Genomic DNA, 19,512 nt, shown 5'->3' with positions numbered 1-19,512 from the left:
TGAGTATCGTCGTTAGCTCGGTAGGCTGCGTCGTATACGCGGCTCTTTTTGCGATCACGCAGCTCTCTCCACCGGCAATGGAGGCTGCGGTCAATATCGTACATAACCAGCCACCTTGACAATGGGGTGTTTACGTCAGGGCAGCTCGCTGGTTTAAAGGCTCGCGCGCGCGCATGCGTTTTTTCCCGGCTCGGGGAGCTCAGGAAGGCACTCCCGTCTGATTATTTCCCACAGCCCAAGACCGAGCGGTATTTTTCGGCGCCATTTTTATTTGGAGTAGGGCCACCTGCATGGTGCGCCTTAAGTCGGCTGATACCTTGACCACTCAAAGCCAGTGCGAATTTCAATTATTAAGGGCATGAGTATGATAAAAGTTTTACGCCGAAGTCAGTTCGTCCCATTATTCATTCTAGACTGTTGGCTTCTTTCTCCACGGTCTGTCCATACTTTACCTTCTGGTTTCTCACACTTCACGTATGGGTAGAGAATGCGTCTATTTCTATTGCAGCTATTGGGAACGCTCTTTGTTGTACCAGTAGAACCGTTCACGATACCATAGTTTTATTATATATATGCGGACCGAATTCGAAACATGAATTAATATCGACCTTCTGCGATAGTCGTTACGTGGCCCGTGACTCGGTAAGTTGGCTGCCTTCCTTCCGAGCCTAGACTCGTCTAACTGTGGCAAGAATACCACTCCATAAATTCTTATATATATTTTATGTGACCGGCGCTGTTCATTATTATTATATATAGCGATGAGGTTTATTGCTCGCTTGTCATTGCAAATAAATGAGAGAATAAAAATAAAAAATAAAATAAAGCTCAAAGGATTAAAAAAAGATATCTGTGGTTAGTTATGCCTGAACTCGTTCTGCGAAAGCTTATAGCGCGGATGCGAATCATTGGTGACGCAATCTATATTTATTTCACGGTATGGAAATATTAATCCGTTAGTTGTGCGAATCCAGCTGGGAGAGCGAGCTCTCGTTGGAGAGAAGGTGGCGGGCGGTGTCGGAAGACTATACTTTATGAGTTTTTGGTTGGTTCACCGCTCTAGTTTAGACTATCCAACGGGGAGCGTTAATGACTATTTTATTCTATGCAGCCTGCCCGTGACGACACATCGAAAACAACCATATATCCACATTCTCTCACACGCGGCGCGCTCACCTATTATATATATTATATATTTATCCTTAGTTATCTCTATTATCTAGCCTCACCTCACTCAATTACACACCTCACCCTATACATCATGATCCACATCTCACACAGCCGCTACCTATCCGATGATCACACCCCACCCATACATCATATCCAATCTCACACACGCGCACTATCAGTACACCACTTCATCCCATATATCATTAATCCACATTCTATATTTATATATTATTTACATTCCTTATCACGATCTCACACCCATCCTCACCTTATCATTTACCACATATATATATCCTTATCCACGAGTCTTCACACTGTCCCTCACTCTTCTATATTAACTCTCGCTCATACATCCTTATTCCACATCTCACACACCCTCTACCTGATCTATACACACTCCTACCATACATCATATCCACATTCATCACACAAGGCTCTCCACTTATCAGTTACACACCCCGCGTGAGCGCGTGTGTGTGACGTGTGCGTGCGTGCGTGCGTGCGTGCGTGTTTGTGTGAGTGTGGGTGCGCGCATGCGTGTGTGGCCCTCTGCCTCTCATGTGTGTCTTCGTGTTCCTCTGCCCTTCATGGCCCGCCAGCAGTGTGTAAACGGAAAGAATGAACCTTCTAAGTTCTAGCATAACAATTGTCACATATAGATGTGACTAGCATGGTTGCGCCTATCGACCTATTGTATTCTATGTGCAACACCTTAAACCACTTCTAATTGCCATCGTCATTAGCCGTGGGACTCGGCCAAGGTGTCCTGACATCCGTAACTGCACATGTAATGCAGTACGGTACGGTACGAACGTGAAATGCTATTCGGATGTAACCCTGCTTCCCTCATCCGGTGCCAAAATAACCTGATGATTCACGATTACAACAATCAGAGATATATTTTTATATATTTCCGCGTGCGATAGTTAACGTAAAATGCGTGCACGCACGGCCCACTTGCTTGGGGGGTGATATGATGGCAGTGTGTCATAGTGGCTAGAACTCTAGTACTTATAGCACAGAATTTGTCACCAAACATTGACAGCATAGTCGAGTTGGTCACAGGAATCTGACAATGGATATCATAGCAGTTTACGTGTTTGGCGGAGTGGAGGACTACATAGGTGGTGCTGTCGTGAGGACGTATCATGCGCCATGTACGCTGACGTGCATCACGTAGTCCCGCGTTAAACCACGCGGAACGCGTAGCCTTCAAAATGCAAGATCACGACTGCACGCTCTCTAGCTGTAATTATAAGCGTACCCCTCTAGACGACAATACCTGTGTGCACACACGGTCACGTTCGCTGTGTAGAAGTGTGTCATAGCCATGCCATTTTCAGCCGCCAGCGATTAGTTGATTTCGTTTTGATCACCGAAAAGAGATAACGTGTAGCAGAAGGACATTAAAGAGAGTCTCACTCACTCATCGGGCGGTGCTGTGATCGTGCGAGTATATGACATACGTGTAGTGCATGTCTACTGGTCTGAGGCTACTAACGCGCTGCACACAAGGGACAGCACAAACACGGCTGAATCCCACAGAATGAAGTTGGAAATGGTGGATATGTGCATAGGAAGAGGCTGGTAATTCTCGATCACCGTCTCTGTTGATGTAGTGTCGTGCGCTTTTTTCGTTCAGGCAGCGAATATATATGTAAACGTCTGCAGCTTTGGATGTGTTTCGATATGCGTTGTTGACATGTGTAGAGAGATGTTTCGATCAGCCTGTCTAACCCGTGGCGTATTTATCCTGTGTTTACAGGCGAGCACGATCGCTGACCGGCCCTAGTCCTGTCTACAATTTCGGACCAAAAGCTCGGACGATGAAGAACTCAGCAGGGCTTATGTGAGTACTTTTACACTGGGAGTTAAACGCCATGCTGTGTCTCCCATTAGCCGCGTCGCAGTTTGATAAGTCCCTTGGTGCTCACACGGGCGAGTGGAATGGCACTTAAATTCACATCAATCCCCTAAAAAGTGTGCATATCTAAAGCTGTGGACACACTACGCGATTTTTCATGCGATCGAACCGGCCGGCTCAGTCGGGCGACTCTGTGGACACACTACGCGACTGAGTCGGGCGACTCTGTGGATTTTCAGCACGCTGATTGGCGGCTCGGTCGGCCGGCTCGATCGCATGAAAAATCGCCTAGTGTGTCTACCCCTTAATTAATATCAAGAGCATATTAAGAATGATTTAATTCTTAATACACTCTTTTTAATATCTATATGCCAAGCCACTGCAGTTGCTAGTACAATCTCTGAAGTAGGCCAACGAAGGAAATAGCACCAGTGAGCATTCACCTAACACTGTTTGTGGGGGGGGGGATACGTTTCAGTTAGTGTGTACTGCTTGTTAGTCTCTGTCGAGCTAATGGGGCTCTGCCCTGACGTAGCCTTCATATTCACGGTCCGCTATGGACAGAACGAGCATAGATCGGTGGTAGAACACAAGCTAACGTGACATCGATGCACTCATACCCAGCATGTCCTAGCTCTGGCCCTGGCCTTGCTGTCTAATGGACAGCACTGACTGGATCACGCTCTGTAATTGTCCTTGTTGCGTGCACTGCTGTGACATTTGTTGTGAGTTGGGTGTGATAGAGAGAGGGAGAGACAGATAGAGAGATAGAGAAAGGCGGGAGATAGAGAGAGACACATGCACGTACGTATGCACGCACGCACGCACGAACACACACACATGCATGCACGCACGCACACACACACATGCACGCATGCACGCACACACGCACGCACACACACACTCACACTCACACAAGAGGGAGCGAGAAAGAGAGAGGGGGAGAGAGGAGAGAGAGAAAGATAGAGGGAGAGAGAGAGAGAAAAAAAGAAAGAGAGAGAAGGGGAGATGCCCCGATCATAGGTGCGGGCGCTCGATGTCTGTACGTGGTCGCCGCCTAAACGCACCATCATCGCCGGTTGCAGGTCGATACAGGATCCGGCAAGCCTGCGACTGACGTGGTACAAGACACCATTCAGCGTGCTTGTCATCAAGAAGATCTACGATGAAGACATCATCCGGCCGTTTGTCGAGATCATCAGTCACCTAGTGAAGGTATCGGCACTATCCAGCCGGGCGACTGTGGCCTGGGAGGCAGTGAGGGGAAGGTGGGCTTGTAGGGAGTGAAGGGTGGGCTGCGATGAGGTGGGGAGGGGGTAGTCTGAGAGGAGGTGGGGAGAGGGTGGTCTGATAGGAGTTGGGGAGAGGGTGGGTTAAGGGTGGTAAAGTGAGGGTGGGCTAAGAGGAGGGGAGAGAGCTGGACGGAGGTGAGAGGAGGGTAGGCTGGAAGGTGGTAAAGGGAGGGTGGTCTGTGAGGATGTGAGAGGTGGGTAGCTTTGGAGGAGCTGGGAGGGGTGGGTAAAGGTGGTCTGTGAGAGCGTTCCCATCTGGTGAATGTATCGTAGCACGTCCATGCACGAGTGTCTGGCTTCATGTACGTTTACATACCCTTCTCTGCATGTGAGTAAGTGCAGTAGAGGTAACCATTCGCATTCGTGAGTGCAGTGTGTTCGCGTGGCTATACATATCGAAATGAATGAAATGGAAACGATGTAGCGTGTGCGTGTGCATGCGCGTGTGAGGTGCATGTTGCTACATGTTTACAACTCTACGTTGCAGGAGAGGCGCATGATGGTGTACGTGGAGGAAGCAATACTCAAGGACGTAAAACTGAACAGCAACGAGGACTTTGACAGACTGAAGGATAAATTGTACACCGTCAGTGAAGGTATGCTGTTGATCGACTGATGATTTATGTTGCCAAGCTGTGTATATTTGTAAGATATATAATTATATAGAGAGAGAAAGAGAGTGATTGAGAGAGATTGAGAGAGATTGAAAGAGAGAGAAGAGAGATAGCAAGAGAGAGAGAGAGAGAGAGAGAGAGAGAAGAGGTGTCATGGCAGTGTGATCATTCGTCGTTGATCTATATGAGTTGGATTGACATAACCTCATGCAACGACATTTATCTGGTGCATAAAATTATCTTTATTTTTGTCACATTTGTCTTTACGCGGCAAAAGTTGCGGAGCACAGTGTGCATGCTAAACCACGAGTGAAGTCTGCCACGTTACCCACGCCTCTGTGCAAAGAGGCAACAGACTAGTTGAACCCCACCCAAGTATCACTTATATTGGCTGCAAGTGCTGTAGTGCAGATGTCGAATGTATCTAGCATTCTGTTGTTGTGTTCGATGAGCAGGTCAAGATGACCTCACTGACAAGATAGACTTCATCCTGTGCCTCGGGGGCGATGGAACGTTACTACATGCTTCTAGCCTATTTCAGGTAAGCTCCCTTATGTTCGTGTATGTTCAGGTACATAAGAGACGTGTGTACACGCAAGCACACACACACGTACATGTATAATGTATTCACAGGCCCATACACAGTTTTACAAGTACAGGGGCAAATAGCGGCACACTGTATTGTAAGGCTGTCAGACTTCATATCCTAATAATAATTCATAATATAACTCATTCATTCATAATTTGAGTTTCTTATATTTACTTATAAACAGAGGCAAGAAATGGTTTCAGTTTGTAAAATATCGCAGTTTTGCGAGTATTGTGCTGACGAAGGTAGTGACAAAGCAACATGTTGTATCCGTGCAGGCAGGCGTGCATAAATGCACTGTAGGTGCTAGATATAGTGCACGTATTGTGCCATGAGTATTTTCCCTGTAGTCATGTCAGAAGAACATTTCACATTACAGTTCCCTGACCCAATACGTAGCGTATTTATACCAATTCATGGCCCCTGCATGAATTTTGTTCATGTCACTGCTAGTAATTGTGTTGGTATAGGTTACTGTGTGGACACAGTGGCGTGTTTCCGGTTTGCGTTCTATAGTTAAATATAATCAAGCAAATTTGTGATAAATTTGTAATTCATGATAATTTTGCTTTGGATGGTTTTATCTTTTACGTTTAGTGTTATTTTTGCTGGTTTTTGTCATATCACATTCAAATTTTTTTTTATTTAAATAACATGCATGTTGCATTGTGTGAATTTCTTTGTTTGTCTCAGTATTTATTCATTCGATCGAGCATTTGCCTGTGCAGTCTCTGGCATACCTGTATGCACCTGTTGTTATGCTGGCTATTTGTGCAGCCGAGCACAACTGGAGCGTGATAATACGTGCGATTGAATATTACCTTGCCACTGCTTGCGACGAATTAAATATATCACGTACGCTTGTATGTAAATTCATCAGCCTTGTTTGTGATCATAACTATAAAACGTTTCCGCTTGTTCCTGTTGCAGACGAGCGTTCCCCCAGTGCTGGCCTTCCACCTAGGATCACTCGGCTTTTTGACGATATTTGAATATGCCGAGAACTTCAAAAGTGTTCTGACTTCTGTGTTGGAAGGTAAGGCTTGCGCGACCTTTGGGGGTAGCATCCGTCCGAGTCGCCAGTATATCGCAGCTGTCTTGTCCTGTTTTCTATAGTGGGTAAAGATTTACACCCATGTTCCAGTGGTTTTTCGAATTCATAGGTGAACGGTGTGTCCGTGTGTGCTGTTAGCTTGTGTTGATGGAGTGGTATAGGAAAGTGCATAGCAAGCGAAGCATTCCTGGTCAGGGTGTATCTATCACAGGCTCTGACTCTTGTCACGATAGTGTACATCATGCTGGCATAATCCGGTTCAAAATGAACCACATCCGCACGTTTTCTAAAGCGTCACGAGCGAAATTTATTTTGTGGATGCTTGCCAGTCACTCGAGCGAGAGACTGCCCCCGGGATGTGTGCCGACTCGTGTTTGAAACGCCGCGCTGACGCTGACTCTCTTTATCTTTTTTCCTCATCGCAGGAAATGCCAAGCTATCGCTGCGCAGTCGCTTGAAGTGCGCGATCACGAAGGTGGATTCCGATCTGTCACGTATACCTGTGAAGAACCTGCAGGCTTCCCACCAGAAATCTATGATGGTGAGTATATGTGTGCGTGCGTGCGTGCGTGTGTGCGAGCGTGCGTGCGTGCGTGCGTGCGTGTGTGTGTGTGTGCGTGCGTGCGTGCGTGCGTGCGTGCGTGCGTGCGTGCGTGCGTGCGTGTGTGTGTGTGTGTGAGTGCGTGCGTGCGTGCGTGTGTGTGTAAAGTTGTGTGCTTGATGTGAAGTGTTAACATGTATTCTTAATACGGTGTTTAAATGTTAAACCTGTATGTTTAATTAAAGCAATAATGTGCGTGATTACTATGTAAAATTTCGTGAACATGTGTGTCCAAAATAGGTAATACTATGTGTGATGTAGAGATAACACGAGAATTAACGTTTACTACCAATCTGAGTGCAGTTTCGAACGTTGGCTGATCTTACGTGCGCGGTGTCGCGTACATAGCGTAATTAACATTCCACCTCCCGCAGCCTTCTCTCCTTCTGATCTCCTTCCCTTCCCCGTCTCCTGTTGTTACTCTCGCACGTAACTAGTGTCATAAACCTTGTCGTAATGTCGTCTTAGTGGGAGTCGTTAACCCGAGCTAACGGTGAATTGACACAAATTCGTTCAAGGTTTTCTTACGCCAGCAGATAAAGGATATATATCCGAGCGACTCCGCACGCATTCTAGTGTGCGGTGGGTGCGTCACATAGAAAACCATGCACCTGGCTAGTAGTATATCTAACAATCTCTCTCTCTCTCTCTCTCTCCGTATATCTAACAATCTCTCTCTCTCTCTCTCCGTATATCTAACAATCTCTCTCTCTCCAGTTTTATATACTACGTTATTACTCGCTAGCAAGGGTCGTGTTTGCCTCACGTAGTCGTTCGGCTTTCGTGTGTCGGGTTATTTAATTTAGGTCTCGTTACTTGCATAGTAGGTCTGTAGATTGTAGTACTACTACATGTATTTATCTCTCTAATCGTGCTATGTGAATATGCACGCCCACGCGCAGTACACACCACGGATGCACGCACGCACAACACACGCACGAGCATACATGTCCTCAAACTAGTTGTAATCTGAGGCTGATAAGCACACTCCAACTGTGGAAAATTACCGATGGGGATGACTTGGCAGTTTTTTGTGGGGTTGTACCTGAAAAGGCTTAAAATTGCCCAACGCAGTGGCAATGTGACACAAATATCACCAGGTTAATATGATATATGAGATTAATCAGTATGAATACGAATATGGGTATGAATGGTTATGAATATGTGAAGTTGTCATGGTTTTTTGGCAGTGTTTCACGTCGCTCACAGTCATTCTCCTCCTATAGTGATATTTCTTCCTGATATTATATATATAAAAAAAAAATTATTGACTGGTTGTTTGGGCAACCATGCCATGATTGTATAATCTATAGATATTGATATATCTATTTTTAGATGTTATTACATATCGGTGCGTGTGTGTGTGTGTGTGTGTGAACGTGCATACGTATGTGAGCTTTACAGATCGTGGAACCATGTCGTTCCTGAATGCCATTTATGTGCTGCTTATTCGGGTAGGCATAATCCAACTGGAAGGCCACGGAGAGCCTTTTGTGGCACCTTCTACAGTGTACAATAATTGCGATCTATTAAAATCCATGTGTTGGTCACTTGCCAGCATTCGAAATGCTTGCATTCAGAGCCAGGGGTGCGATGTAAATATAATTGTGTGCAGTGGTGCATATCTTTCCTTTCATCTAGGTCTTGAATGAGGTCGTAATAGATAGGGGCCCAAGTCCATATCTTACCAATTTAGACCTGTACGTGGAGGGCCGCTACGTGACGTCAGTACAGGGTGATGGTGAGTCATTATCGACTTTTTTATATTCCAATATTCTAACTAATCGTCGGCCATGCCGTAGTTGATTTACTGTTGATAGCCTATAATTTCTATGCTCTCAGCGTTCACATCTCTTTTAATTAACATTTTCCTAAACAGAAATTCGATGTCATTGTAATTTTCTTCCCTTCGACAATAGTGATTTATGCATCGACTCCACATTCCACGTCTAAACTTGCTGGCGGGATATGTAACCATGACACTCTGCCCATAATCAACTTTATTATGATATTATTATTACTATATTTATTATTATTATTTATTATGATGCCATAGGAACACACTGCCTGAATCACTCCTGACATATGTTTACATGCACCCAAGTGCTGTCTGTGTGTTTGAGTCATCCAAATTACTACACCAATTCAGAAACAAATAATCACAATGACAGAAGTTCATTATGAAGTAGCAAAAGAGATTGAATTGTTGTGGAGCTTTAAGAGGAAACGTTGACAGTTGTTATGCGTATATAATTTAGGGACCTCGTGTGAGTCATGTCACGCATCTCTGTATTAAAACATGAGGTAACAGGGCCACGTGCACGGCCTTTTGTGAACGTGCCTCGTTGTTCAATAGGGATTTCTGTTGTGCGAAAACGTTTCCTGATTGTCTGACGGTGTTTACCATACGTGCCAGTGTTTTCCCTATGTGATGATGTTTATTCTACATGACGCTGTTCTCTCCGTGACACTGTTCTCTCTACGTGGAAGAATTTTATGTATGTAACCATGTTCTCTTTACCTTACAGTGTTTTCTATGCTTGACAGTGTTTTCTCTGTGTGCCATGGTCTCCTCTATTTGACAGCATCTCTTTTGGGTGAAAATGTCACTTCTACGTAACCGTGTTCCTTCAAGTTCTACTTGATAGTGTCGCCTATTTATAACAGCATATCCTTTATGTGATTGTGACTCTTCTGTGGGGCATTGTCTCCTCCATGTGACAGTATTATCTCTACATGACAGTGTGTCCTATACATGACACTGTCTCTTCTGTGTGAAAGTGTTTCTTCTACATGACAGCGTTCACTTTACATGACCATGTCTTTTCTGTGTGACAATGTTTATTCTACATGACAGCGTTCACTTTACATGACCATGTCTCTTCTGTGTGACAGTGTTTCTTCTACATGATAGCATTCACTTTACATGACCATGTCTTTTCTGTGTGACAATGTTTCTTCTACATGACAGCGTTCACTTTACATGACCATGTCTCTTCTGTGTGACAGTGTTTTTTCTACATGACAGCGTTCACTTTACATGACCATGTCTCTTCTGTGTGACAGTGTTTCTTCTACATGACAGCGTTCACTTTACATGACCATGTCTCTTCTGTGTGACAATGTTTCTTCTACATGACAGCGTTCACTTTACATGACCATGTCTCTTCTGTGTGACAATGTTTCTTCTACATGACAGTGTTTCCTTTACATGACCGCGTCTCTTCTGTGTGATCATGTTCTCTCTACTTGACCGCGTCTCTTCTATGTGACAGTGTTTCCTCTACATGACTATGTTCTCTGTCTCTCTCTCTACGACGTGTAGGTCTGATCATCTCGACGCCGACGGGCAGCACAGCGTACGCGGTGTCGGCCGGAGCGTCGCTAGTACATCCCAGCGTGCCGGCGATCATGATCACGCCCATCTGTCCTCACTCGCTCTCATTCCGACCCATAGTCCTGCCAGCAGGCGTCGAAATCAAGGTGAGTCGCTGCGGACGACGAGTAGTACTGACTGAGTAGTGACTGAGAGTTGCACGTGATGAGTGATCGGGATTTGGTTATTGATCGATGAGTATGGATTATGGCTATATTAGGTGCTATACTCGTCACGGTTGATATGCAGGTATCGACGATTTGATTATTGATTGATGAGTATTGATACTTGGTGTGGTTGATATGCAAGTATTGATGATTTGATTATTGATTGATAAGTATTGATACTTGGTGTGGTTGATATGCAAGTATGTGGAATGATTGATCATTGATTGATAAGTATGATGACTGTGTGGTTGATCTATGCAAGTGATTAAGAATTTGATTATTTGATTGATATAGTTTCGAATAGCTTGGTGGTGGTTGAGTATGCGAGTATCGACGAGTTTGATTTAATTGATTGATGAGTAATCTGATACTTGGTGTGGTGAATATGTCGAGTATCACGAACGTTTGATTATTGATTGATAAGTATTGATACTTAGTGTGGTTGATATGTGAGTATCGACGATTTGATTATTGATTGATGAGTATTGATACTTGGTGTGGTTGATATGCAATTATGGATGATTTGATTATTGATTAATGAGTATCAATACATGTTGTGGGTGACATGCGAATATTGGTGATTAGAATAGTGATCGATAAACATCAATACTGATCATACTGCTGTATGTAAGGATGAACGAGTTAAAATTAGTTTAATCAACATGATATAAGATCGTGAATGCTTAAAATCTGTAATCTGTTTCACTGGCATGTCGTAACTTACTGTTGTTGTTTCTGGATTAGATGATGAGTTTTCTCTTCGAACGTTTAATTGGATTTCCCTAACGTTTAATTGGTTTTCCATTCTAACTACAGACATCAAGCTGCTATGGAATTGCATGAAATAATGGCATAAATTCTACTTGCAGTTCATCATACTAGCAATATATGATTGTTTTTTGTATGTGGAATACCAGCAATATTTATTTGGCAGCAAGATTTGCTCTATGTGAATTTAAGTGGCCTTATAAATGGCCTAATTATAATGGCTTCTGTGAGAATTAACCCTACAGCCATGCATACATTATATCATTGGGCATTTTTGAACTCACAGGTTATGGTATCACCTGAAGCTCGCTCCACAGCCTGGGTCTCGTATGACGGCAGGAACAGACATGAGCTGGCACATGGTGAACTGTAAGTACACGTTGAACTACCCACTAACGTCTAATGAACAGCATTGTCACCCTTTGTGTGTGGGTGTGTGTGTGTGAGTGCATGCGTGCGTGCGTGCGTGTGTGTGTGTGTATGTTTGTGCATGCGTGTGCGTGTACGTGTGTGTGCGCGGGCACATGTGTGTGCACGCGCGTGCATGCGTGTGTGTGCGTTTGTGGGTGTGAGCAGTTGTGTGCTTTTAAAACACTTGCAAAAGTTTTCTGGTTGCTGGTATTGCTATTGTTATCATTATAAATTTCCTTGGTATTGTTGCTTTTGTCGTTGTTGTTGTTGGTGTCATTGTTGTTGTAGTTGAAGTTGTTGTTATTGTTGTTGCTACTGCTGTTGCTGTTGATGCCGTTTTTTGTTGTTGTTTTGAGTTATTGTTATTGTTATTATTGACATTGTTGTCGTCGTTTGTTGTTTTTATTGTTGTTGTTGCTATCGTTGGTGTCGTTGTCGTTGTTGTGGTTATCTCGTTAAACATCCATCTCACAAGTAGCCACTGCAGTATCGATGCTTTCGTGCGCCGCCGTGATGCAGACGCGTGCTCTTCGTCTCATTGCAGCCTGCGCGTGGCGACCGCCATCTACCCGGTGCCGTGCATCTGCCGCGATGATCAGATCATGGACTGGTTCGACTGCCTCGGCACGTGCATGCACTGGAACGTGCGCCATCGCCAGAAGCCCTTCATCGGCATCGGCAACGGCATGACTCCCTCCAGCAGCAGCAACAGCCTCTGCTCGCGAAATTCCGGCTCCGACACAAACTGCGACAACAGCTACTAGCGGGCGTGCCGGCGCAGAGCGTGGCAACGACTGCTGACATGCTCAGAGGCTAGCTGATACCTGCTGTGGCTGCTCTAGTGGGAGGATGTTGACATCAGCAACAACGGCTGATAGTGGCAGTTTGTGACTCACCATAGCAATAAATTTTAGATAGTGTAGTCTGCAAGAGGAATGGTACCGTTGGGCTCGCTTAGGGGGTTGGGAAGAGGTATACAATTATCGTATCTACAAATAGAGCAATCGTTGTATAGCACTGTCAAACAGTGAACGTTCTCGTTGCGTGATAGTTTACACAATTGTGTAGCTTGCTTTTAATGCAGATGTACACATTTATGATTATACGTATGTATATATACAGTTTGTGTTGAAGTGGAGTTATACGCAAAACAAATACTTGAAATCTTTTGCCGGTGCGTTACGCGTAACTGCTAGCTTTCTGGGCAAGCTATCGAGTGAATTTTGTTTATTGGGTGAAAAATGGCTGGGCATTAGCTTGATGCTAATGCTAAGCGTGGCAACAGTTATAGAGAAGGACCTCCATGTATTATATGACTACGTAGTGATCGGACAGAGCAGTATATAGGTTCAGTATGCACGGATTAGTGAGTTTTCGCTCTTCGTTTCGCGTATAATGGTGCCTCAAGGTATGATGTGGTGAAAGAGTTGCATGGAGACGTGCCGTGTAACCTGTACATAGCGGGTACTCTCGAATACTGTTATATAGATTCGGGTTTGTTCACTAGATTGCTGGTGGTAATTGTAAGATATCGGTTAAATAGCATATTTAAATATTACTATATGCATTTATTTGTTTCATAAATCTGTGACGTATTGGATATGAACGTGTGTATCGTAAACGAGTTAGTAATTTCTATCATTAAATGAATCGAGCACAAATATATATATATATATATCATATATATTGAGCTAGGGGGATTGAAAGAATAAGATAGAAGGGGAAGTGGGAGAGACGGAGAGAGGTGAATATTGAGTGAGCAAGCTAATGAGTAAAAGGGAGAGGCGCAAAAAAGAGAAGGGGGGGCGATTGGGAAAGTTCCTCATCAAGCAGTAAACTAGAGATCGAACATGAAAATCAATGGGTCATTGGTTCACTATCAGCTATTGTTACACACATGCTCAGGCGGGACCAGTGAGAAACCTGTTAGTATTTCATTTGTGACACGTGTTTTTCTTGGTTGATGATGAAAGAGCATTGTGACGCATGTTCTACTGATAGATGCTAATTTAAGCTATCTTGTCAACATTGTCCCCCAATGACAGGAATGAGCCCCGATTTCTTTACTTTCCAACAGATGACGAAATACTGTGCATGATTACAATCTCGTGACTATTGACATTTTATCATCAAGAAAACCAGGAAATGTTAATTCCACTATTGCGTTGCTGGGAAAATGTAGGTGTAGAGGTACCTTGTGTCTTTCATTCTAGTTGTAATATGAAGTAAATTGCCATGTTCACTACTCAGAATGGAATATTATAGTTGGAAAGTTATAGTTAGGCTACCGAGGTTATGGCATGAAATGATTATTATATTCGTTATTGGCATGTTTCATACGAAGAACGTGCAAGAGTGCAAAGATATACAGACAAAATCTGAAAATGCTGAAGTCGAATGTGTAACCTGGTAGTGCTAAAAGCTTGACCACAGTTTGTGGCGCCACTATGGCCACTTGCTGTTATGTTCACTGTGTGAACAATGCGTGTGGTTGAGAGAGGTGCGCGGAAAGGTAGTGATAATAGATTTCTCGTGACATTCTGTGTGGGGTACCGACGTGCACTGTGTTACGTCGTTCACGATTGACATTCCACACCGAGCAGTAAATGCTCGTGTCTATGGTTGGACATTGTACTCAGAAATAATTATTTATATCGCTGTAAAAATAATTCAACCGCGGTTAAATTATGCGCAGCAAGGCCTCTGGTTGGGTGAAAGGGCAATAATTCAACCGTGGTTAAATTATGTTTAAGCCCGGCGCACACGTGAGTAATTTTGCTCAAGTAAAATGATGTATGCGTCAAAATACTCACGTGTGCGGCGGACTTTCGTTGAGTATTTTGACGCATGCGTCATTTTACTTGAGTAAAATTAAATAAAATTTAACCGCGGTTGAATTATTGCCCTTTTACCCAATCAGAGGCCTGGTTACACATAATTTAACCGCGGTTGAATTATTTTTACCGCGGTAAAAATTATTATTTTTGAGTACGATGGCCAACCATACGCGCCACGTCGCGAGTGCGTTGCAGTCCTGATAGCTGACACGGCTACTACCTATTGCGCCGATTGCGTTGGTGCATTACGCCATAGTACGCAGTAAAACACCACCACTGCCATGGGTGAATTATGTGTAGTTGTAACATGCCGTAACTACATTACGTTTCTGGAAATTCTGATTTTTAATGTGTTCGTAATATGTTCTTCGCCTCCCGATTCCAGATGCGCTGGGTGTAAGGTTGCGGTATTTATTTTCTGATATTTTGTTTGGCGTTGGCGAGAAACCACTGATAGCGAGTCGGTGACAACGATAGCTATGCGGACGTTGATTTGTAGGCATATAGAGCAATAATGGTGGATGCACATAATTATGTAACTGTGATGCCTGGTAACGCGGTGTTTTGCGGTTAATAATCAGAATCTTTGCTGTGCCCTTTATAGAATTTCATTCCGTTTAACAACTGATGAAATTAATATCGTAACTTATTATTGTGTGTCGTGACGCAATCGTGTAAATTACATCACTGACATGTGCGGACTTAGATAAGTAAAGAGTTAAGATAAAGGGTTTCACGTTTTTTTACATATTTATTTTATGTTGTTCAATTTGAAAAAATGAATATAATATTAGTTTGAAAAATGCACTGATGTCGTCCGTGTGCACTTAATCCGTGTGTCATTTGGGGAAAGTCACAATCCAGAGTTCTCTACTTTTGAACATCTTGATTTACTCTGCGATATAATAGTTTTCTTTTTTAGACAAGGTGTAGATAAGATGTAGTCATTCGTAGCGTTCTGTACTGTAGACAGTGTGTACACTGATGAAAACTTGCATTGAGATATTATATAATATATTAGTTGAATTAAAGATTTTATGGCAATGCCACAAATATTGATTGTAAACTGACAATGTTTTGCTTATTAATAAAATATTATTACCAAATTAACCGCACGGACGCACGCACGCACGCACGCACGCACGCACGCACGCACGCACACTCACACACAGATTGTTCTTAACAGTTCACCTTGTTAGCCATACTACGTTTAAGGCAACTTCTGAAGACGTGGTGATGTGTAGTTTGTAAATGGGGCATAGGTATAGACATTTTTATATCAAACCACTCTTGGGTATGACCCTTCTCTACATTGTAGTTGTGTAAGTCGACTCCAATTTCGTTGTCAGACGCTGAGCTTGGGAACACTAATTAATATGAGAGAAATAATATTTGGCAACAATTTTGCACCTCATAATTATTTTAGGGAAATATTGTGATATCGATTTTTCATAACAAACTACTAGTAAATTTGGGCTTTCTTCTTTAAATATATAGCTTGAATAAAATAATTTTTGGAAGATACTAGACATGCGCGAACGAAATCTAACTGATATCGTATAAGGCAAGTTAAGCGCATTGTTCACGTAGGCACACAACGCATGCACTCACTCGTACACGCACAACACATAATAATAATTATAATAATAATAGTAACAACAACAATAATAATTATGCTAATACTTAAAGCACTATTTCGATCCACAGTTTTATTACTCGGTATGCTAAATTAATCATATTGTATTCACTTGCTACCGCTTAGGTGATTAAATCACGTGCTATTGTTTAAATCTATATGGCCAAGGAAAAAATATATCTTCTGAAGTAGTTATGATATTATGCTAAGATACAGACAAGGGCCAAGTATTACTCTGATTATAGACTAAGAGCGTAATTTAAATTGTCCATTGTTTTTCATGCATTACGTATATTTAAGGACATAATAATTATAGGATGTATCGATAACATAAACGAATATAATACGTCTATCGCGTTATCAAGCGACATATCTAGAAGTTCTCAAAGTGATGCAAAAACGCAGCGCCATCTTGCGTGTTTAGTTCGGCGCATGCGTTGTCGACGGAGCTCGTCATTAGTGGTGGACCACAGCTGAACACACCGATTTTAGCCACCTGTGCGAGAACAGCAAAATCATACATTAACTGAAGCTGCAATTAACGTATAACATCAGTTATGCATACAATATTAACTTATCTACGTGTATATGTCTACATTTAAATATTTATCATAATATATATAGTAGTACGTATAAGTATAATTGTAGCGTGACCTCAGTCTAACCGCTATAAGAATCTAGTTTAATATAGATAAGCTTTTACGACCTGATCAGACGCTAAAACGCGCACATCAACGCGTGGTGCCCCTTTAGACGCAAACATTGAACTAGAGCCCACTTAAGTTGGCATAATGTGTACGACAGCTGTATATATTGTGTAGCGTGTGCCTATTTACGTGTATGTAATGTCTAATGATATATAATAATAATAAAAAGTACAAATCTACATAACTTGTACGATTTAGATTCGTGCGACGCGCAAGTAATATATAATATGCTGAATGTGCAAACGCAGTTTTCTCGCATGCGCATACGTACCTCTGGATGTTCATCCTGCAGTGAGTTGAGAAAGGAGGCGAACTGAGGTCTGCCGAAGTGAGTGATGGATTTCAGACCCGTGAAGAGACTGCGGCCGGATATCTTCTGGAAGTGGCTCTCGCAGACGTACTAAAGAAGTTACATTTGAAGTTAAAATGAAGCGCTGATTCTGCTATAATTGCGTTATTCAGCCCTGCTGTGTAAGCTTCCATGAACTTAGACAAGTTCGATTGTGAATAACCCCTACCACCAAAGTTAAATGTCATCAATCGCCAAGACATTTTATTTACACGTTTGATATCGTCATTATTGTTTTCCTGTCTCTTTATAGGAGCATACTAAACGAATGTAGACTGCGTTCGTGTAACACGTTCGTTTACGTTTAGCACCATCACGGCTAATCACTCTTCCGCATTTCACATAACTACAACTAAGATAGAGGTGGGCAACCCTCGTTTTATTGCTAACTTGCTCACTTGCTAAACTATTAGATAACGCACCAGCATCGTTGTGCGTAGGTCAAACTTCTGGTAGAACTGTGTGATGAAAATGTGGGTGGAGACGAGTCCCCTAGTGTCGTTGTTCTCTACGTCCTGAATGATATCTGTCATCCACTCAAACTGCTTCTGTGTCCTCGTCACCCACAGGAAATACACCTTTCGCGGCAAAGAAGAGTTCCACACTTACACGCACTCGGGTAAGTGCCAAGCGAATAATATGATTACAACATCACTTGCAATGGGATATAAAAAACGATGTATGTCGGTAATAAAAGTGTGTTGTCTGAGGCAAACAAGTACCCTTACCTTTTTGCAAGCGAAGTTTGTGCTAACGCTGGACCTTGAAACGAGGTCTTTAAGAATCGAGGCGAATGGTGTCACACCAATGCCACCGCCAACTAGGACGGCTACCTCGAACTTGTACCAGTCCTGATGCCCTTCACCGTACGGCCCGTCCAAGTATAGCTGTGTGTGCAGGGCGAAATTACTAATTAATTGCATATTTTATCTTAGTGCTCCGCAAACCACGTGATATGTTTATGACAAATAACCACTAAACTGCAAGCGTTTGAAACGTATCGATTGATCAATTGATTATCAATCAAATAATAAAAATATTAAATAATTCCCGTTGAATGTCCACCGCCCGTTCGTGTGTTTCCATCAATTTATTATTATATTCCTTAGTTTATCGATATATCCCTCCCTTTATCCGTCATGTTCGTTTGCATGTTCTAATATTTTTTATAATCACCTTTGGATAGGAGTGTTCTCTGATGACATTTGGATCGTATGTTGACCGTAAGTTGATGGTCCATGGTCCCACAGCTCTGATGTGCAGGGTCAGATGTTCCTCGTGCGGTGACGACGTCAGCGTGAACGGATGGTATTCGTTCCTACCCTGCGTCACGCACGCAATGCGCACCCACTGACCAGATCGATACTCGAAGTTCTGAGGTCTCTTGAACGTGAGAGCAGTGACATCTATCGGAGGAGAAGCGTTGTTTTTATTAGCACGTGGCTGGATATGTTACGAGTGGATTGAGCATGGGGCGTTCGTAATCGATATCGGAACAAACTCTCATGGGAAGACATCATCACAAAGATCCGGAAGTTTAGTCCTATGCCTGTATAAGGCACATTTTATAAGGCACATTTTATAAACAGCACCATAAAATATATAGGTGGCAAATATTCTGCTTAAATTGTTGCGCAGCTCTTCCTACTACTGCTACTTATCACCCATCTTCTCTCATGCCTATCGCATCGCAGTTCTCCCACTGCTCACCAGATGGCAGGATTTCAGCTTTGATGACAGCGATCTCGATTTTCTTTCTGCTGATGCTGACGAGCCGGTCGAGTGTGAAGAGAATGCCCGGCCCGAGGAAGAAGTAGAAGAAGAAGCCGTTCTGCACGAGCCTGCCGGCGCCATGAATGAACATGAGGATGTACATGACGACGTAGAGGTTGTGCGTCGCCCAGAACCACTTGAACACGTGCCGACGCGAGTACTGGATCGCGAACGTGTAGATGAGGATGACGACGAGAGTGACGAGCACGCCGGAGAAGCCTGCAGGAATAAGACAAGCGCAGCGGTCATGGCTGACATCTCACGATCTCAGCGCGTCGCGCGAGGTTACGATTTGCAGTACTGG

General features: G+C 43.3%; 2 protein-coding genes across 5 annotated transcripts in view; one reads left to right on the top strand and one right to left on the bottom strand.

The window, feature by feature from the left end:
- Nucleotides 1–14,283, top strand: part of LOC106806133 (NAD kinase-like) — a 35,484-nt gene extending 21,201 nt beyond the window's left edge. For 3 of the 4 annotated variants that reach the window (XM_014807989.1, XM_014807988.1, XM_014807990.1), the window contains 10 exons: nucleotides 2,936–3,019; nucleotides 4,120–4,249; nucleotides 4,814–4,922; nucleotides 5,396–5,481; nucleotides 6,460–6,565; nucleotides 7,009–7,124; nucleotides 8,826–8,925; nucleotides 10,510–10,667; nucleotides 11,782–11,864; nucleotides 12,451–14,283. In XM_014807989.1, coding sequence (XP_014663475.1) covers nucleotides 2,936–3,019; nucleotides 4,120–4,249; nucleotides 4,814–4,922; nucleotides 5,396–5,481; nucleotides 6,460–6,565; nucleotides 7,009–7,124; nucleotides 8,826–8,925; nucleotides 10,510–10,667; nucleotides 11,782–11,864; nucleotides 12,451–12,670 — 1,192 coding nt within the window. In that variant the 3' untranslated portion in view covers nucleotides 12,671–14,283. Of the gene's footprint in view, nucleotides 1–2,706; nucleotides 2,758–2,935; nucleotides 3,020–4,119; nucleotides 4,250–4,813; nucleotides 4,923–5,395; nucleotides 5,482–6,459; nucleotides 6,566–7,008; nucleotides 7,125–8,825; nucleotides 8,926–10,509; nucleotides 10,668–11,781; nucleotides 11,865–12,450 lie in introns of those variants that run through there. The other variant, XM_014807991.1, reaches the window with a different exon arrangement.
- A 2,149-nt stretch (nucleotides 14,284–16,432) lies between these two features.
- Nucleotides 16,433–19,512, bottom strand: part of LOC106806121 (dual oxidase 2-like) — a gene marked incomplete in the record, with an annotated part of 20,710 nt that continues 17,630 nt past the window's right edge. The window contains 6 exon segments of the mRNA XM_014807975.1: nucleotides 16,433–16,875; nucleotides 17,358–17,486; nucleotides 17,858–18,013; nucleotides 18,164–18,322; nucleotides 18,612–18,841; nucleotides 19,146–19,427. Coding sequence (XP_014663461.1) covers nucleotides 16,753–16,875; nucleotides 17,358–17,486; nucleotides 17,858–18,013; nucleotides 18,164–18,322; nucleotides 18,612–18,841; nucleotides 19,146–19,427 — 1,079 coding nt within the window.

This window comes from Priapulus caudatus, unplaced genomic scaffold, assembly GCF_000485595.1.
Source record: "Priapulus caudatus unplaced genomic scaffold, Priapulus_caudatus-5.0.1 Scaffold143, whole genome shotgun sequence".
Lineage (NCBI taxonomy): Eukaryota > Metazoa > Priapulida > Priapulimorpha > Priapulimorphida > Priapulidae > Priapulus > Priapulus caudatus.
The sequence above is the reverse complement of the archived record's forward strand: the minus strand, read 5'-3'. Positions and strand labels throughout refer to the sequence as shown.